Source organism: Echiichthys vipera, assembly GCF_963691815.1.
Source record: "Echiichthys vipera genome assembly, chromosome: 6".
In the NCBI taxonomy this organism is placed as follows: Eukaryota; Metazoa; Chordata; class Actinopteri; order Perciformes; family Trachinidae; genus Echiichthys; species Echiichthys vipera.
Window position 1 is genome coordinate 4,181,561 of NC_139831.1, and position 18,116 is coordinate 4,199,676.

Below are 18,116 nucleotides of genomic sequence, written 5' to 3' on the forward strand. Positions count from 1 at the left end.
AGGCAGCCCAAACAAGTCAATTACCAAGTTCAATTGAAAATATAGAACTGAACTCCAGGGCATTTGGTAATTGACTTGTCTGGGCTGCCTCTCAATATCGCTAACTACGTTGTTGGTGCTTCATTTTATGTGTAGGGACTGTTATCATGCTACTGCAGAGGTTTGGTGCAATGTTAGTAACATTAGTGGTTAAAAAAACGTTTTGGATGGTTCTGCGCTCCGCCCCGAGCTACTCAGTGTTTTTCATCACACCCCTGCTTAATCTCCTAGTTTGACATAATTTGGTTAAAATGAGATGAGTGCCCATCTACTCTCTGCACATTGTGTTTCTGGTACGCTCTTCCATTTTGTCCAACAGATGTTCCTGCCTGGATGTTTTGCATGGTGATGTGAGTCTGACAAATGCAATGAGTAAGGAAGCGGAGCCATGAGTGTAAAGAACGATCAGCATCTGCGAGCTGATGCTTTGAGTGCTGCACTCTTCATCAGATGTCTGCACTCCAAATACTAAGACGGCAGGTGCCAATGTATTCACACACCATTGGAACATAATGCACTGTCCACTTCTCTCATTTTCTTCATGCTTGGGATCCTGGCCAAGGACTAAAACATGTATTTTAGTCTTGGAAAAATCAGTGTTATTGCCTTTTACGTTTAATTGCTGATCTATGAGAATATGACTCTTAAACAACCACTTGACATTTTAGAAAGTCGGTGATGACCTTTAAGAATGTTTTCTAATAATTGCATGTGTTGAGAAATCCAACAACTTCAGACTTTTTCCTGCACACCTGTGGCCCACACAAGTTCTCTGAAAGGCCACACAAGCTGATATTAAATATTAATCATTTCTATTAATGCAAAATGAGGGCGTAGCGTGCAAACAAAGGGAACCCTCTGCTGTATTCCAGATTGATTATTTAATTAAACTGGGGACAAAGGCGCCTCAATGCATTTTGTGGTAACTGTTAATTTGTTATCCATGATGAAAGCTTTTCACAAGCTGTCCTTTTTATAATCACATGGAGTTCAGAGTCTGGAAGTCTGGAACATTTAGTCTGGTATGGGTTGCTGTGGTTCTGTTCCTCCAAAAGCACATTTTAAATTCCTTAAAAGTTAGTTTGCTAGTTTGGCCTTTCTTAAAATGCGTGCCAGGACTATTTTTGTCGTCTTCTGAGAATCAACCAAAATACGTCAGCCTCGATCAAACATTGTGCTTTCACCATCAGTGGCCCCGTAGCCTGCTGAGAGTGACTGCAGTGCAGCGACAGCCTCTTTTGGTTTCACACTGGCAAGCATGAGGAGCCGAGGAAGGTTTCCGACAATCAAGAAGTTAAAAAAACTCCTCAGAGCTCTGTTCCTAGGTCTGATTGCCTTTTATCACTTTGATTGAACTGCTAAAATGGACAGCCTGCTTTTTGGAAAGCCACCAGGAGAGAACTTATTTCTGCTAGCTCTCTTAAAGTGGTGAGACGGAATAAATGGCACAGAAGCATGTGGGATATAATGGAATCTATATGTACTTTCATCATTGCACAGAATTACATTTGAAACAGATGGTGAAATACGAGCAAGCTAATCGCTAATTCGCTAGCCAGCTGTGCTACTTCTAGTCAGTCATAATAGCTCAAGAAACTTCTCTTTTTTATTCTAGTTCATTCTGGACTCTCTGTCTATCTATACCCTCAAAGGTCATCACTGTCAAGACAGCTTGCTTTTGGTCAATGGTGCAAATCTGTGGGTCAAAGCTCAGCGAAGCAGAACTTGGAGCAAAACATTTGTGTGTATTTACTTTGCTATGAGAACTAATCCACTAATTATTTAATTCATACCGTGGCTCCATCAAATACTGTTTTTTATGTGTGGGGAGAGAGATTCAAGGTATTCTTTTTTTTTCCTGCCTGGCGAATGAACACCACCATGGAGAAAGTAGATATTATAAGATATAATCTCTCCACCTGGTCCTGGGTCTTCCCTGAGGCCTCCTCCCAGCTGGACGTGCCTGGAGCACCTCCCTATGGAGGCGCCCAGGGGGCATCCTTACTAGATGATCCTGAACCACCTCAACTGACTCCTTTCAACGCAAAGGAGCAGCGGCTCTACTCCGAGTTCCTCACGGATGCTGAACTTCTCCCCCTCTCTCTAAGGGAGACTCCAGCCCCCCTCCTGAGAAAACCCATTTCGGTCATGACCCAGCTTTCATGAGCACAGGTGAGGGTAGGAACCAAGATGGACCGGTAGATCGAGAGCTTTGCCTTCCTCAGCTCTCTTTTCATCACAACTATGCGGTAGAGCGACTGCAACACCGCCCCCGCTGCTCCGATTCTCTGGGCAAACTCACGCTCCATCTTCCCCTCACTCGTGAATCCTGAGGATCTTGAACTCCTTCACTTGGGGTAAGGACTCATTCCCTCCTTTCTAACATTAGTAGTCTAATGAGAACCTTCCACAGAACTTTTGTCAAAACTTTTCTAGACTTTCATGTCATTTCTCCAAACGACTGTGCAGCTGTTTATTTTGTTCGTTGTGTTCTCTTGTGTCTGTCTGAGTTTGACTGAGTCCCTGTTGTGTTTCCCGTCAGAACATAAGACGTCTGATCCACCATGATACAGCGACAGTGTTTTATTGAACTTAGAGTGAACCCAGAAGTCTTCAACAGCCTCTGAGAAATAAGGAGAAACTGTCTGAGCACTGTGACATTAATATGGTATTTTAACAGAATGGGATGATTTTGTTTAAGGAGGGAAAGATTAACATTGTCCATTTATTTTTTTTACAATGAGCACAAGGCTCACAGATTTTGGAGAATAGAGAAGAGGGTCAAGAGTTCAACTGAAGGGAGCAAAATAATATGATGTATATATCAGTGTGATGTTGAGAATGAATGAATAAGTGAATTGGTATAAATCTGTTGACCACCCCAGCTCCTGAGGTTACTGAGAATGAGGTTTTGTTTAAAGTCCTATCTACGAGGACATAAGGGATATACTTTGTATCTAAATGATTTTTGAATGGTTGCTTTTGGTTGGATGACTGTGAAAGTTGTGCTTCAGGAACGGACATTTTTTGTGACAGATTTCATAGGTCAAGCCTGGGAAAAAGGCAGAATATTTTGTTTAAGACCGAGCAGTTCAATACCTTTGTAATGAAATGAAATGTAACCAAATATTTGAACAACGCAATGGAAATTTCCATGTGTCGTAAACCCATGGAGGTTGGATACGTTATGTGCATGACAGAAAAATAAACAAATCAATCAATCAATCAATCCATCAATCAATCAATCAATCAATCAACCACTGCCAAGCCAAACTACAACCTTTTTCTTTAATCTTAACCAAGTCAATTTGGTGCCTAAACTTAACCATCACGTTAAGGGCATTTCATAGCATTATATAGATATTTATATTTGTGTGCATGATGTGCAGGTTTTTGTAAGATATCATAAGGAACCCGAAAAGGTTCCTAATGATATAAGAATAACAAGCTTCAGTTGCTCCTGTCTCAGCAGCCACATGCTGCGGAAGCTCCCTGCAGAAATGATTATTCTCATGCAGCCTGCAATAACTGATGACTCGTCATCGCGCCGACAAAAGGATCTATTCAAGGACCCACAAGAGCATTAGATTTTCACCAAACCCTCTCTTTCACTTCGAGACAAGAAGCCAATTACAAACCCCTCATACACTTCTCATAAACATCACTCCCGCGCCACACCCTACGCTCAACACTCAGGGGTGGAAAAAAAAATGGGTTGTTTATCAAACGCCTCTGAAATCTCTGGCTGTTACTGAGTGGAGGAAGAGAGTGAGTGTGTTTCAGAGCTGGCCTCAAGAAAGTTTGTGAAATAACACAGGAGGTTAATTCTTTGTAGCAGAAGTTAGAGAAATGCCAATAACGCTGATAGGGAAGGTGGAGAGGGAGAACAGAAAATCGTAAAAACAAACTCTTACCAATGGTGGAGGGATGTGATCACAGTGGTGTGCACAGGGGTTGGGTGGGGATGGACTGCTGTGACATTTGGACGCCTCTGTGTGTCCAAGAGAGGAGAGGTCGATTTTAGCTCCGTAAACCCCACAGACTGCCAGTGTGGTTCAGTCATTACAAACTCATGCTGTGTAGCCAAAAAGTTCATCCCAACATTTCCAGTTATGATTGTTTATGTACAACATGGGTGTCAAAGTGATCCAGTAAAGAGCCGTGTGGCTGCAGGTTTTCATTCCAACCAAGCAAGAACACACCTGGTCCAATCAACTGTGTGAAGACAGTTCAGGTGGTTGAGTAAGTCGAGTCAGGTGTGTTGTTGCTTGGTTGGAATGAAAACCTGCAGCCACACGGCCCTTTACTGGATCACTTTGACACCCATGATGTACAACATGGAATACTGGGTTTGAAAATTGGCATTGCATTGTTCGCTTGTTGTTCATTGTTCATTATGTTGCAATTTGTTTTGGACTGAAGATGTTTTTAAGAGCTTAATAAACTTCGGCTCCCCATCACCCAAAACAACATTAGCTAGTTTGACTTCAAAGTTTGACCATTAACGATGATGAATATCTAAATGAAAATGCAATCATCAGGGTTATAAGTTACTTATTAGTGGCAAATTATACTTCATCTAATACTGTTCGATAACAGCAGTCTAACAATGCTATTAAACATAGAGATTTTGACTCTGCTTGTCAGCCATCAGCTGTATATACACTCTGATCACTATTGATGTTGTATCCTCTGATTTCCGTCGACACTTCCCCCCTCTGTCACGATGCATCACCACATCTGTTGTCCATTCACATGTGCATTATACAGGCTCCCTCCCGACGCTGAAACCATTCAACATCATAACCACGATTCATTTCAGGAGCCCATTTCCTTCCATGGAACATGATTAAATATGATTCATTTCCTCATCGTTAAGAGCTGCATCCGCATGGCCGAAAAAAATACAAATCATGTTAATGGAAAGAAATGAACAAATACCTATTACTGAGCTTCACAAATCTCTCATAGTTTGGCTGTGAAATGAATGAGAATTTTGCTAATGTGCAACACCATGCTCCCTTGTTTAACTCTGAACTATAAAGGCAAACATTAGGGAGGAAAAATGGATTTGTGAACATAGAACATGATAGATGTTCAGCTAACAGAAGGAGGTGGTTTCTGTGTCGCTGAGCTTCTTTGATGAATAGCTGGTCACTGCAGCTATACTGATGAGATAGGAAGGTAAAATGTGGCACACAATACGGAAGCAACTGTTCTGAGGTGTGCATATGACCCCGCCAATGATGAAAGAAATGATACTCTAGGGCCGTTGATGGGGAATGACACCACTGACCGAAACCCTTTCCGTTCATGTTATAACGTACATCATACAAAGAAACCAAGAGTCATTAATGTCTGTGAGAAAAAGACATTGTGTAATGTATTTATTACAGTAGAAGTTGAGTCCGGAGCAAAGAAGGAAATCAGGTGAAGTAGTACATGTATATGGGTGCTAAAATTGTCACGAATCCCCGGCCATGAGGTCTGTTTGGGTGTTTTGTTATGTCTTGTGGTGTTTGTCACTTTCCTGGCAGTGCTCGGGGGCGTGTCCTTCTTTGGCTGCTCACACACCTGGCTGAGGTCACCCATACACCTGCTCCTCATCAATCCCCTGCAGTACTTAAGGAGCAGCCACACATGCAGTGAACGCCGGATCGTTGTGAAGTATTGTGTATGCTACCGCATTTTCCAGCCACTTTTTGTCATTGCTACTGTTGCTTGTCTGTCTGCCTCAGCCTGCTGGAGCTGGCCTCTTGGAATCCGTATCTGCAACTAACCGTGTCTCTCTGCCTCAGGAATCATTCCAGGAAGTCAGCCCGGGAGCCCAGTCCGCTTAGCCCCGCCTCCTGTGAGCCAGCCACTCTCTGGACCTTCCACACCTCTGGGATCCAAACCTCGCCTGCCAGCTTCTCCGTTCTTCACCACCTCACGCCTTATCTAATAAAACTGTTTAAACACTGCCTTTTGTCCGATCTGCTTCTGGGTCCTCCTCAGAACCCTGACAAAAATCTCTGTAGCGAGGAGGGTTGGGCTGGTGGATGGTTCCCAAAACAAAGGACTTTCACTCCAAGTAGTTATGGTTATTTTAATGATATTTTGTGTGCTGTTATGCATCTATTAAAATGGTGTCTTATGTCTGCAGACTCTTGCAGGAATTTTCCAGTTTGTCTCATAGAGATCCTGATTAAAATGCAGGAAGAGTTTTAAAAAGAGTAGGCTACATAGCAGGAAGACACACAAAGGTTCAGTTCAGAAAAACCTCACAAGAGCATGTAGAAGAAACTAAAAGATGCTCTGCACACAAAACCAGTGGAGAGCAGTCTGATGGAAAGGTGCGCTCAATGATGTCCCCATCAGGATGTGAGGCATCTATATAGGGATGAATGCTGAGTATTTCCAGCCTGGCGTCAGAACCGAAAGGCCCTGCATGTTACACCCACTATATGCAGGTGATGAGCTTGATTGCATAGCATTGATAGCATTTCAGAGTGTATAATGATTCAGCTCCTCTTGCTTAGCTGTCGTCGCTCTCCAGAAACCACTCACACGTCAAAAGGTTCAGGAACTTTGCCTCTCTCACAGAATGTAACTGAGGATGGATGCATCTTGCTTTAACCAACAGAAGACTCATCCAAATGTTTCAGGGCGTCACATTTCATGAGCTGTAAAACACAAAAAGGGCAGTTTTTTCACACTCGCTAGTCTTTGTTGGCTGATAATGTGTCAAAATCTTCAGCTTTTTTTCAGCTGCTCCATCAGCTTTTCAGTTGATGCATGTAGGCCTCCACCATCGAATCAAATCACTTCTATTTAAGGCCTAGTCCACGCGAACATGGGTATTTTTGAAACCAACCTTTTATGGCCCCCAAAAGATCCTGTCCACAACACCGGTGTATCTCCATCCACATGAAGCTGCAAAATCCACCTCAAACAATGTCATGCACATGCCAAAGCAGTAGGTGGCGATAGCAATCCTTACAGGAAGGACATTTTAGCCAATCACAAGGCTGGAAACATTCATACGGGAAAAACAACAATGGCGAACTGAGGCCGGGCAGACTGCTGAAACCGGACTTTTCCAAAAAGTTTACCCTTGGACTCCAGTTACAAAAAACTCCAGTTCCAGGAGCAACAACTGCGGTTACGTGTGGATGAAAGTCCCCTTAGTGAGTAGTTTTTGTCGCACTCACATAATTCAACATATAGCTTCACCTAACAAGGTCTAATCAGCCAAGATAACTGAAAACCCCTGTGTGGGTGTGCAGGGCTTGGCAATGCTGAATGGCACTAATAGCTTAAACTCCAAAAAGAGTCAAGTGAATTTAGTTTCTTTCCAGTGTTTTTCGATGTATTTCACATTGACCAGTACTCAGCTGCGAAACAAAAAGAGCAGTAACCGATTAAAACTCAAAATTTAAAACTTAAAACACCTCTACGTATAAATCGTATAAACACCATATGGGTTTGATGTAATGTCAATGCAGAGTTTGCAATTTAGATCACAGCGGCTCCCGTCAGAGCGAATACAACCTGCCATGATTATGTTTTACATTTAATTAGATGGCTGTTCTGTACAACACATTGCTAAAAAGCAATACTGCCTGATGCTTTTTGCAGAATTATGATTCTGGAAGTAAGTAAGAGAGTCATACCTTAGGGTCAGATATTAAATATGGTGAGAGACCTCCAGATGTAGGTTCATCCCCACTGCCATAACCATGCTCAAAATAACCCTGCAGTGGACAAATCATCAGATCCTGTCGAAATGAATGGGCATGTACCGACTCGCTGCAAAGGAGCTGTGAGCACATTTGTGTCTGTTTCTGTAGCTCTCCCTTTGGCTCCACTGAGCTGTCAGACTTAAGAAGTGATGAAGTACGGCTGATACGTTTCTAGAGTCGGCTCCAACTCTGATCCCAATTACTTGAGTCACTGAGATCGACCTATTGACTCCTGCCACCAAAAGGTTACGCTGCTCTCCAGAGAGGTTAACCAGAAACTAACTACGGATTACTGTGAATTCAACAAAGCTGATAATACCCTAAGAGCAACAATAATAAAGTGGATGTTTTCAGGCATCTGTTCCCCCACCGCCTCCATCTCAGTGTGGGCTGTGATTTCCTCCACAGGAGTTTGATTGACATTCAGGGGTCTTGGCCAGGAATGGCTGCACACGTCTCTCGCCTCCGATTTGACAAAGAGACATTGAGCTGGCTGAGACATAATGGCAATCACCACATTCCACGGGGCTCCCATTACTATTTCAGGTATCGCTTTCCTTGGGCTCCTAAATTAGCTACTCCAACCAGATGTGGAACTATGCCAGAATGATGGATACAGATATTCATTACTGGAACTAAGGCCACATGCATATAATTCATCGTAATATAAAACTTAAGTGAGATTAGGCTATAAAATCAACCTTATTATGGTGACCGCCACTCAGCGAATCATAGAAAGAGGGAGGGTGGAGGAAATGGACAGCATTAGTTAGCTCCATGGTTGCCTACTTACACTCACTGGGGCAACCTGGATTCCACGGGAGAGCTGTGCTCCTCAGCAGTAACGTTAACCGCCCCGATCAGGACGCCGGCGTTATCAGTGGATAACCTCCTTATGAGCACCTATCTCCCACGGTAGCCCAGCCGAGATGGACTTTCACACAGGGAACCGGTGTTCATGACACTGAAGTATTAAGCAAAATAACAAACTTTTAAGTTTAACCAAGTGGTTTTGATTCCTAATCTTAACCGTCACCGTTCATTGCCTGAACTTCACTGTCGTGGCCCACTTCTGGTCGCTGTTTCATGGCGTTAAATAGAATGTCATATTCGGTAAGACATCACACGAACCTGTTACCTTCATATTTGGTTACACGAACCTACAAAACTGTTGATGAGATTATGCTGGTAGGAGAGACATGAACATGAAGGAAGGGGCTAAGCTATTCTGCTAAGTTTTTACATAGAAAAAAATTTATTTTTTTGCTTCTATATTCATGTGCTGAATATCAAGTACAGGACCTTTAAATCCATCCTCGCTCTGTGGGTTATATTCCCACATGGCTACCTGGACATCTGTGATTCAACAACAAAGCCACGACCACACACAATAATTCGGGACTACATTTCTGTTTTGATCTTCCAGGCTTCGTACTTCATCCGCCACAATAAATAAAAGAGCTGAGAGAGGCCTTTGATTCTGCTAAATTGGAGGTACCACTTCACAATGGATTGTTTTCTGATAACTGGGATGTCTCAATGAGACCTTTGGGTGGCCTACGATGGCCCAGTACTAACAACTATTTGGTTTTATTATGGAAAAAACCTTCCCTATCTCCAAGGCAGCACTTCAGGGTAAGACATTTGATAATGGAAGCTCAGTCTCTGTGAAAGCATGTTAATAAAGCTCTAATTCCTCCAAGTCTACTCACAACACCAAATAAACGGACAGAGCAATGAGTTTGATGATGTTTTTTCTTCAGATTCTTATTTGACTATTGAACTCAATAGCTTAACAGCAGATTCTGTAACTTGCAGCTCTGTGTAATTGACATTTTTTCTCTTGGTTTTCCATCTTCCGAGCACTGTTTATGTGTAGTTTACATACGAATACTGCGGGGACAAAACCCGTTCCCACAGTCACATTATGAAGACTCAGCACCTATCTGGGGATTAACATTTGGTCCCCACAAGGTTATCCATCCATATTATCCACTGGGGAAATCAAAGGGTTGAGCACAGATCAGCAACCACAGGGGAAAAGATGCAATACGTCAATGGCATCTTGCAGGCTTCCCGTGCTGACTTACAGGCCACCTCGCTGCTTAAACGCACAGATCAGCTTGGGCAGGTCAGTGGGGATCCTCTGATGTCAGTGAGTCAGTGCAGGCATTACTGTTCCTCCTGCACTGATAACCAAAGACATACCACCAACTACCGTGTGTGTGTGCATGTGTGTGTGCATGTGTGTGTGCATGTGTGTGTGTGTGTGTGTGTGTGTGTGTGTGTCTAAAGTAGAGAGAGAGAGAGAGAGAGAGAGAGAGAGAGAGAGAGAGAGAGAGAGAGAGAGAGAGAGAGAGAGAGAGAGAGAGAGAGAGAGAGAGAGAGAGAGAGAGAGGGAGAGAGAGAGAGAGAGAGAGAGAGAGAGAGAGAGAGAGAGAGAGATAGCAGTGTTGCCGAGTTAAATTAACAAGGTGTCAGGGGAGTATGTGTGAGAGAGAGAGAGGGGAGTGGATGACGGTTTGTGCGCTTTCTTTCTATTTGATGCTGCTTTTAACGGACTAAGTTCCCAGGGATATTACATCAGGTTATGTCATTGTCATTATGTCATTACGACATTATGACCTGATCGGTGTCTTTAGAAAGGGGCGTGCTTCGTCTTGTCTCATAGTCTTCCTGGCATTTTTTCATTTTAATTTGTTTCATCCAGGAAATACACATTTCAAAATGTCTTCCTGAATATTTGATCAACCAGTCCATCCCAATCATGAATTTTCACAGCAGAGAAAAATCCATGCCACTATCATTTGATTCAAAACGTTGACTTTAAGGGTCACTTCCGACACCAGTGAGTTCAGCCTGCACTGTCACACGTCCCATGCATATTTTCAGCACTGCATCTGATCAATAAGATTGATCAGAAGACATAATGCAAATAAAACCGAGTCCAATCAACAATACTTCAATGCTTTTAAAAAATCACTTAATGCGAGTTACTATTGATCTCAGCGCCCGCTCAATAGTCATCTCAGAGGCTGATGGGGGGGGGGGGACACATGCAGGCTGGATGCAAATGACCTCTTCCTTGGCTAGTGGTCACCCTGGGGGCCAACAAGTAGCAACAGCAGAACTGTAGTTTGACAGGGGAAACTAATAAGATGAATGGAGAGCACCCACCGAATCATGCATATATTTCTGAGCACTGTATTTCAATAAGAATTTTTATGGCTATATATGAAGATTTTTACACTGTCTGTCTGACAAAGACTCTTTATCACAAGGTCCATTTATTGTACCTGTGCTTTTTTTCCCTGAAACTTTAATTTACATGTCTTTAATTGCATTTAAAGTAAACTGCAATTTTATCAAGAGCGACCAGAGATAAGGAAGACAAGAGTCGACGCTGTGCTTGCATTCTCTGCAATCAGCAGTTTGTGCAACAATGAAAAGGAGAGGTCACTTTGAAATGTAAGGACTTCCATAAAAACCTGTAAGGTGACATCAGCAAGACTTGCACAATGTGCCCGCGCTAATCTGCCCGGCTAGTCTTTGATGCTTTATGTGGAAAAGAACTAAAGGGACGGGAAGGCCGAAGGAAAAGATGGTGAATGTAACTCTTTTCTGGGGCAATATTTGGACATTTTATAGTTTCAGTTCACCACCTTTGAAGTGATTTAGATACATTTATGACTGCTTGTGCAACAATTTCCAACAGTATATATATATATATATATATACCGTATTTTTCGGATTATAAGTCGCAGTTTTTTTCATAGTTTGGCCGGGGGTGCGATTTATACTCTGGAGCGACTTATGTGTGAAATTATTAACACATTACCGTAAAATATCAAATAATAGGCCAGGCTATTATTTATGTCAGTCACGTAAGAGACTAGGTGTATATCAGCAATCGTCACACACACACACATCAACCAATCAAAATTCGGAGGGGGCGGGTCATGGCAGAAGTGCATTGTGAATAAAAAGATGCTAGCTGCTACTTCCGTACCGTTGAGTTGGCGGAGTTGTTCAGAAGTGACACCGAGGAAGAAGAGTTCAGTGGATGTAGTGATTAGGAGTGACAGAGTGTTTGGTAAACGTAGAGCATGTTCTATATGTTATAGTTCTGTGTGATTAGTGACAGAGTGTTTGGTAAACGTAGAGCATGTTCTATATGTTATAGTTCTGTGTGATTAGTGACAGAGTGTTTGGTAAACGTAGAGCCGGTTCTATATGTTATAGTTCTGTGAATGACTCTTACCGTAACATGTTACGTTAACACACCAGGCACGTTCTCAGCTCGTTGTTCATGCGTCATATAACGTACGCTTATTCAGCCTGTTGTTCTCTGTTCTAGTTTTATTTTAAATTGCCTTTCAAGATGAAATGTCGTTTCTTGGTGTTGGATTTTATCAAATAAATTTCCCCAAAAAATGCGACTTATTCTCTAGTGCGACTTATATTTGTTTTTTCCCTTCTTCATTTCGCATTTTCGGCTGGTGAGACTTTTACTCCGGAGCCACACAATCCGAAAAATACGGTATATATGAATGAATCCACACCACATGCCAGCATTCACCTACCCCACCCCTCTTCTGCTGCAGTCCTGCCCTTTTATAAGAATGACATGGGTGAATTTCCTATAAAATCTTGCTATGCTGCTTTAAACTGAAAAGCCTGGTACACAATGGCTCCATGCAGGTAATACCCTTTGCTTCTCTCACATCGTTTTATACTGGCAGGGATTTCTGTGAACACGAGTTAGCTGAAAAACTTGTACTTCATGTATGTGCAGTTGCACATGTTAAACCGAGCAAATACATGTTAGGATTGACTTAACTTTATCTTTGTTTGAGCCACAGTATTTGGGGGAAAATACCTTGGTAGGAAAATTGAGAAAGCCTAATTACCTGAGTTTGGCACGCTGTTCAACCTTTCTTTTTACTGATATTCCTCAAATGAAATGATCAAATGAGAGCGGGGATTAAAATTCTCTGCATGCAGCCTAATTCCAGGAAGCATGTCAAGTCCCTGTTATACAGCTGAACACTGAAGCGCCTCAAATTGGCACGATGTTACATACAAATCATGCAAACCAAAGGACATCAGTGAATGCTGAATGGGATGCTAAATGAGATACAGCTCAAAGGGTGCAGGATGGGACTTTCAGTGTCACAGCTTTGCATAAATTTGCAGAATACATCATTTATCAGGATAAAGTTGAATACTGTGTTATGTTTGGTGTCACTGAACAGATCCCACTAACAGGTTAAACCTCCCTGCAAGTAAGATCCAGAGGAATATGTATATGAACTGGAAACAGAAAGGGCCTAAGTGGCATTATGGACTGAAACCAGCTCAATATTTTATTGTCTGACGACTGGGTTCAAGCTCATTGGGTAGAGCAACACTATCCGTTATGCCTATACCCCTTTCCATGTACAAGATGACCTGTTTTCCATTTGTTGCAATGCAGCATACACAAAAAATATGTGATTTAACTTAAAGTGAAATTCTGGCGTAAAATCATCCCAGGGTCTTTTTTGGCAAATACACTCATCAAATAAGCCAATTTTTTTAGTGCAACAACTATTAACGGAGAAACCACGGAGAGGTGCTAACAGTCGCTAATAGTAATTAATGTAATGTAACATGTGGTGAAGGCATTTAAACAGCTTATTTAACCACTAATACGGCTCAAAATAACACCAAACCTCTGCAGCAGCATGATCAGAGTCCCTACACATTAACAGAAGCACCAACAACGTAGTTAGTGAACCCGGAGTTTATTAAAAGAGTGTTTTAAAGACTTACCTACTGGCCCCTGTACCAGCTCCTCTCATAGTAAAGTCCATTCAGGTGAATTACCAAAGTCAATCCCAAAAGAAGGAGCCAATTGGTGCTTTGTTTTATGTGTAGGGACTCTTCTCATGCTGCTGCAGAGGTTTGCTGTTATTTTCAGAAGTATTAGTGGTTAAAAAAGACGTTTGAATGCCTTCACCGTGCTGCACAGAGCTAATCAGTGCTAGCCACGTTCAGCTGTTAGTGACTGTCCCGGATTTTTCCATTAATAGAAAATAAAAATTAGCTTATTTGATGAGTGTGTTTGCTGAAAAAGCCCCTAGGATGATTTTACGACGGAATTTCACTTACAGTGGTAAAGTATATAATACACATGACTCTGTATCTGCAAGCTCTGACATCTGGAGCTGAATTTAAGAGTGAAGGAAGACATTTGACATTTCAGTATTGGTTCAGTATTGCATTTGAAATTGACTTAGGTAGGAGGAAAAAGAAAACATGCGTGTGCCCTTGGTGCTTTCAGTGATTCAGGCATTCATACTGCATTCATAGAATTTTCTACGAGTCAGTCAAGGCCCATTATTTCCCTATCAAGCTGTGACATGCTTGCACAGTGAATGAAGGTTACTTGTTCAGAGTTACTATAAATGCAACAACCCAAATGTACTTGGCTAATCTGTTCAGACGGAGTAATAACACTGGGGATGGTCCATGTGTTCTCCTTAAACAGAGATTTTTAACCATCATCAGGCTGTCGAAGGATGGCTGTTTTTTAAAGGTCCTTTTTTCGGGCTTCCATGGCTTAATTTCTTAGTACATCTGAACAGTGACAGGAAATAATGGTGGGGGTGGCCCCTGTCTAAGAAAATACAGTTCCAGTCGAGTGTTTTACTTCACTTTAATCCTTAAATCACAGACGCATCCATCCTCTGATGCATTCACCCTTCCTCACATTGTAAGAATAGTCAAAATGGATGCAACTGAGGTGGAGATATCTGGATTTTCAGCTTGTAATATTGGTCAAGCTCCATGAAAAAAGGAAAACCTATATATCCGATAATGCAACTTAGGCTTGCCCTGTCGCGTAAATGCCCACATCTTTCAAACTCCAAAGCTTCTCCAACATCAATCAGTTTCTCAGACAAGGTATGTTAATAAACCGTTTCAAAAGAAGATTGTAATTAGGTACATCGGAAAACTCGAACTGTGTCCCCTTTACTTGTTCTTCCCTGTTGCAGTGATGCAGTAGCTGAATACATCCCACTATGAATCCAAATGAAAGTGAGCAGAGGTGGCCTTAAATATCTAGGGGCCCATTTCAGGAGCTAATCTGGGGCCCTTCCCCCCTGCCCCCTAACTTCAGGTGTAGCCTTGTGCTTGTTTGTTGTGTACGTAGGTTAAGTATGTTACATAGGTTATTGTAAGTACATTATGTAAACAAGTCACTGTTCACTTTAGTTTCAAACGGGACTTGAACAGCGGTCTCCTGGGTTGAAGTCCTGTGTTTGTTTGACCCATGCATCCACCCTGAACCCCCGCACTGTCTCAGGTCCATTGCCGTTCTATTAACTCACGTTAAAGGTTAATTCAGTACAAGGTGCTGCACAGATTGCATTACTCCATAACAAAGCTAAATCCTATTTTCTCATCGGTGTCCCCTGTATGTGATAAGTGTCATATTGCCGAGGGGTCACTAGCGCACCTTTTCTGGTTCTGTCCCAAGTTGCACACTTTTGGGTCAGCTATAATTGAACAGTTGTCAAAAGCCTACTCCAGAGCCACTCAGCCTATCCACGACCTGGCCATCCTGGGATGCTCGGCTGAGACTTCCGACCTTCTTCATGACAAACAGGTCGCCGTGGTGGTGGCCGAGAAACTTATTCTCTTAACTTGTCGCTCACTGGCTCAGCAAGACGTTATCGCTTATTCAAATGGAAAGACTGCGGCTGCATAAACCCAATGAACAGAACAGATTCAAGAGAATCTGGGGACCCTTACTGGCCCAGAGTCAGGTGTGATACCCGGCTTGACAGTTTCTCAACTGTGGTATGTATTGTACAGTTTTGTAAAGTTAAAGTAAGACGTAATCCTAATCCGAGAAAAAATATGTCCCTCCTGAAGCTGAATTGAGGATTGCGATTATTTTGTATGGGAATGTGATTTTTTTTTTAGGGCTCACATCCAGGGTAGCATCAGGAGGAGGTGCCTCTTTTCCATTTTACCCCTGTCCCTTACACAGTCTGTGCACGCCAATGATATCTCTATGTCCACAACACAATCACAAAATTCAAGTCAAATCTAATAAAGACGAATATGGTTCAGGGAAGAGTGAACACTGGAATACCCAATAGTAGCATGGAAGGAACTAGAGATGCCCTGATCCGATACCCGGACCGGATATCGGCTCTGATATTGACTAATTCAATCTTTTTTATTAATTGCATACACAGAAATACAGTTACAGCGGTCTAGTCACTTCAGTTCTATGTTTTTAACATGGTAAAGGCTTTATATCACATTTGTTTGTTCACGTTTGTTGTGCACTATTTATTTATTTTTACTGCTAACGTACACTTTGTTATTTGTTAATAAATAATATTAAGTACATTAATATCTGTGTTTATTTGTTACCTTTCTTTAACAAGGCCAAAATTTTTATGTCAAGCCTGATGCCTTCACTCACAGGTATAGGGATGAAGTTCATTCATTCAACAGTAGGATCGGATCAGTATCGGCAGAAATGCTCAGCCCTGGGTTCGGTATCGGATTGGATCGCAAAAAACTGGATGGTGCATCTCTAGCAGGAACCCTAAAGGAACAATTTTTCGCATTGAATGTCTGAGATACACCCCGAATATGTGTCACATTACACAAGACAGTGTGTGTTTGTGTGTGTGTTAGTGTGTGTGTGTGTGTGTGTGTGTGTGTGTGGGGGGGGGGGGGGGGGTCTGTAGGACGGAGCAGCGTCAAGTCTGTATAATTGATCTCTCCCTGTCGGTCGGGAGGACGTTAGTGGGACCTTTCTCTCTCCATCCCTCCGTGTGATTCAGTCGCTCTTTCCCATCACGGTGTGAACGTCAGCTGCTTCACCCTCCGCAAACCACCACCACCACCACCACCGCCGCCCCCTCTACTCCTCCTCTTTCTCTCTACGCGTGTGTAAGTGAGTGATAGTGTGTGAGTGTTAGTGTGTATGTGTGTGTGTGTGTGCAGGAAGACGAAGCGGCAGGCAGGAGGAGGCACCAAGGACGTCCTTTTTTTCACAGCCCCGGGAGCCGGAGATGCGAGGGACGAGCACTTAGATTAGCCCGCGCTGCCGTTGCAGGATAACTTCGCTCCGGAGGGTGCTGCACCTGAAGCTCGGCTCTCTGATCCCCCCCGTTTGGTGCGTGAGTGTGTGAGGAGGATTTCAGCCGCTCGCCGGACGGAGGTAAATCGATGTTTCATGCGCCCGCTCCAATGCAATGTAACGGCTCGGGGAGCTATCCACTCGCGGTGGTGCTGAAACCGGGCTCCGAGCGAACAAGGAAGTGCACGTCTACTCCCGCGTTTCCACCGTCTCTTTGCACGCAGACGCGGCGGATGATGAGCATATTTACCGCACGTACGCCGCATATGTTAGCCGTGAACATGCGCGCGTCAGTCCGCGTCTGCCGCTTAATTAACGCACTGAACGAGCCGCCTGTTCGATGCCGGAGTGGGATGGATGTGTGTCCCTCCAATGGAAGGGGGAAAGTTTTACCACATGATCCGGAAAAAAGACACAGCGGCGGTTTAGTCCGGCGTCCACATGCATGGCAGCAGACTGTCCTGCCGAGCCGAGGACTTGCACCGTGCACTTTCCCAAAACTCGCTTGGCTGCGGGCAGAGCTCGGCCACGGAGAGGTTATTAGTGATCGTCGTGACACACTCCCGTCAGAGCCCGCCACTGGACACTCAGCTGTTCGGGGTTCTTTGCAAAAAGCGCCACATTCGGGAGGAAATGATGAGCCATAGCTGCTGATTCGGTCTCTCGATTTGAGGTGTTTTTCTGTTTCTTCCATTGTGTTCAGGTCGTGTTTGAACCATTGACCTTGGCGTCCTTCAGTTGGCGCATTGAAGAAACTGCAAATACAGATTCTATAAGCCTAGACGTGACTGCTTGGCTCATGTGCAAGCTGTCAATGAAGCTTATAGTCATTTGTGTGCAGTATTCTTTCAATATGTAATGGGAGAGTGTCTGTAGTAGAGTAAAGTGAGTTTATAGGGACCTTCGTATCCTACTTTAATGGAATTCAAAATCATGATCAGTCCTTCTGTATACTACATGTTGCATTGCTCAGTGCTTCTGCTGTCTTATTCTCACATTTTAGATTGAAAGAAAGTGTTTAAAACAGTGAATTTGCCTCCTCCTTTTCCAGATCTGGCAACAAAGGACTTCTACTTTTCCGCCACTGTTGAATGTGACATCGCTCGGACAAGGAAGGCAGGGAATTAAAAGCCATCATCATGAATTTCGTTATGAAACAAGCGTTGGGAGGTAAGATCAACCCTTTTTCTGTGAATGAATGA

The 18,116-nt window shown here is 43.1% G+C and overlaps 1 protein-coding gene across 1 annotated transcript in view; it reads left to right on the top strand.

Moving 5' to 3' along the window:
- Positions 1-16,862: 16,862 nt before the first annotated feature.
- cplx1 (complexin 1) overlaps positions 16,863-18,116 on the top strand; it is a 60,349-nt gene continuing 59,095 nt past the window's right edge. Inside the window, exons 1-2 of the mRNA XM_083915100.1 lie at positions 16,863-16,995; positions 17,966-18,084. Of these exons, the coding sequence (XP_083771226.1) occupies positions 18,054-18,084 (31 nt within the window). The 5' untranslated portion in view covers positions 16,863-16,995; positions 17,966-18,053. The remainder of the gene's footprint in view (positions 16,996-17,965; positions 18,085-18,116) is intronic.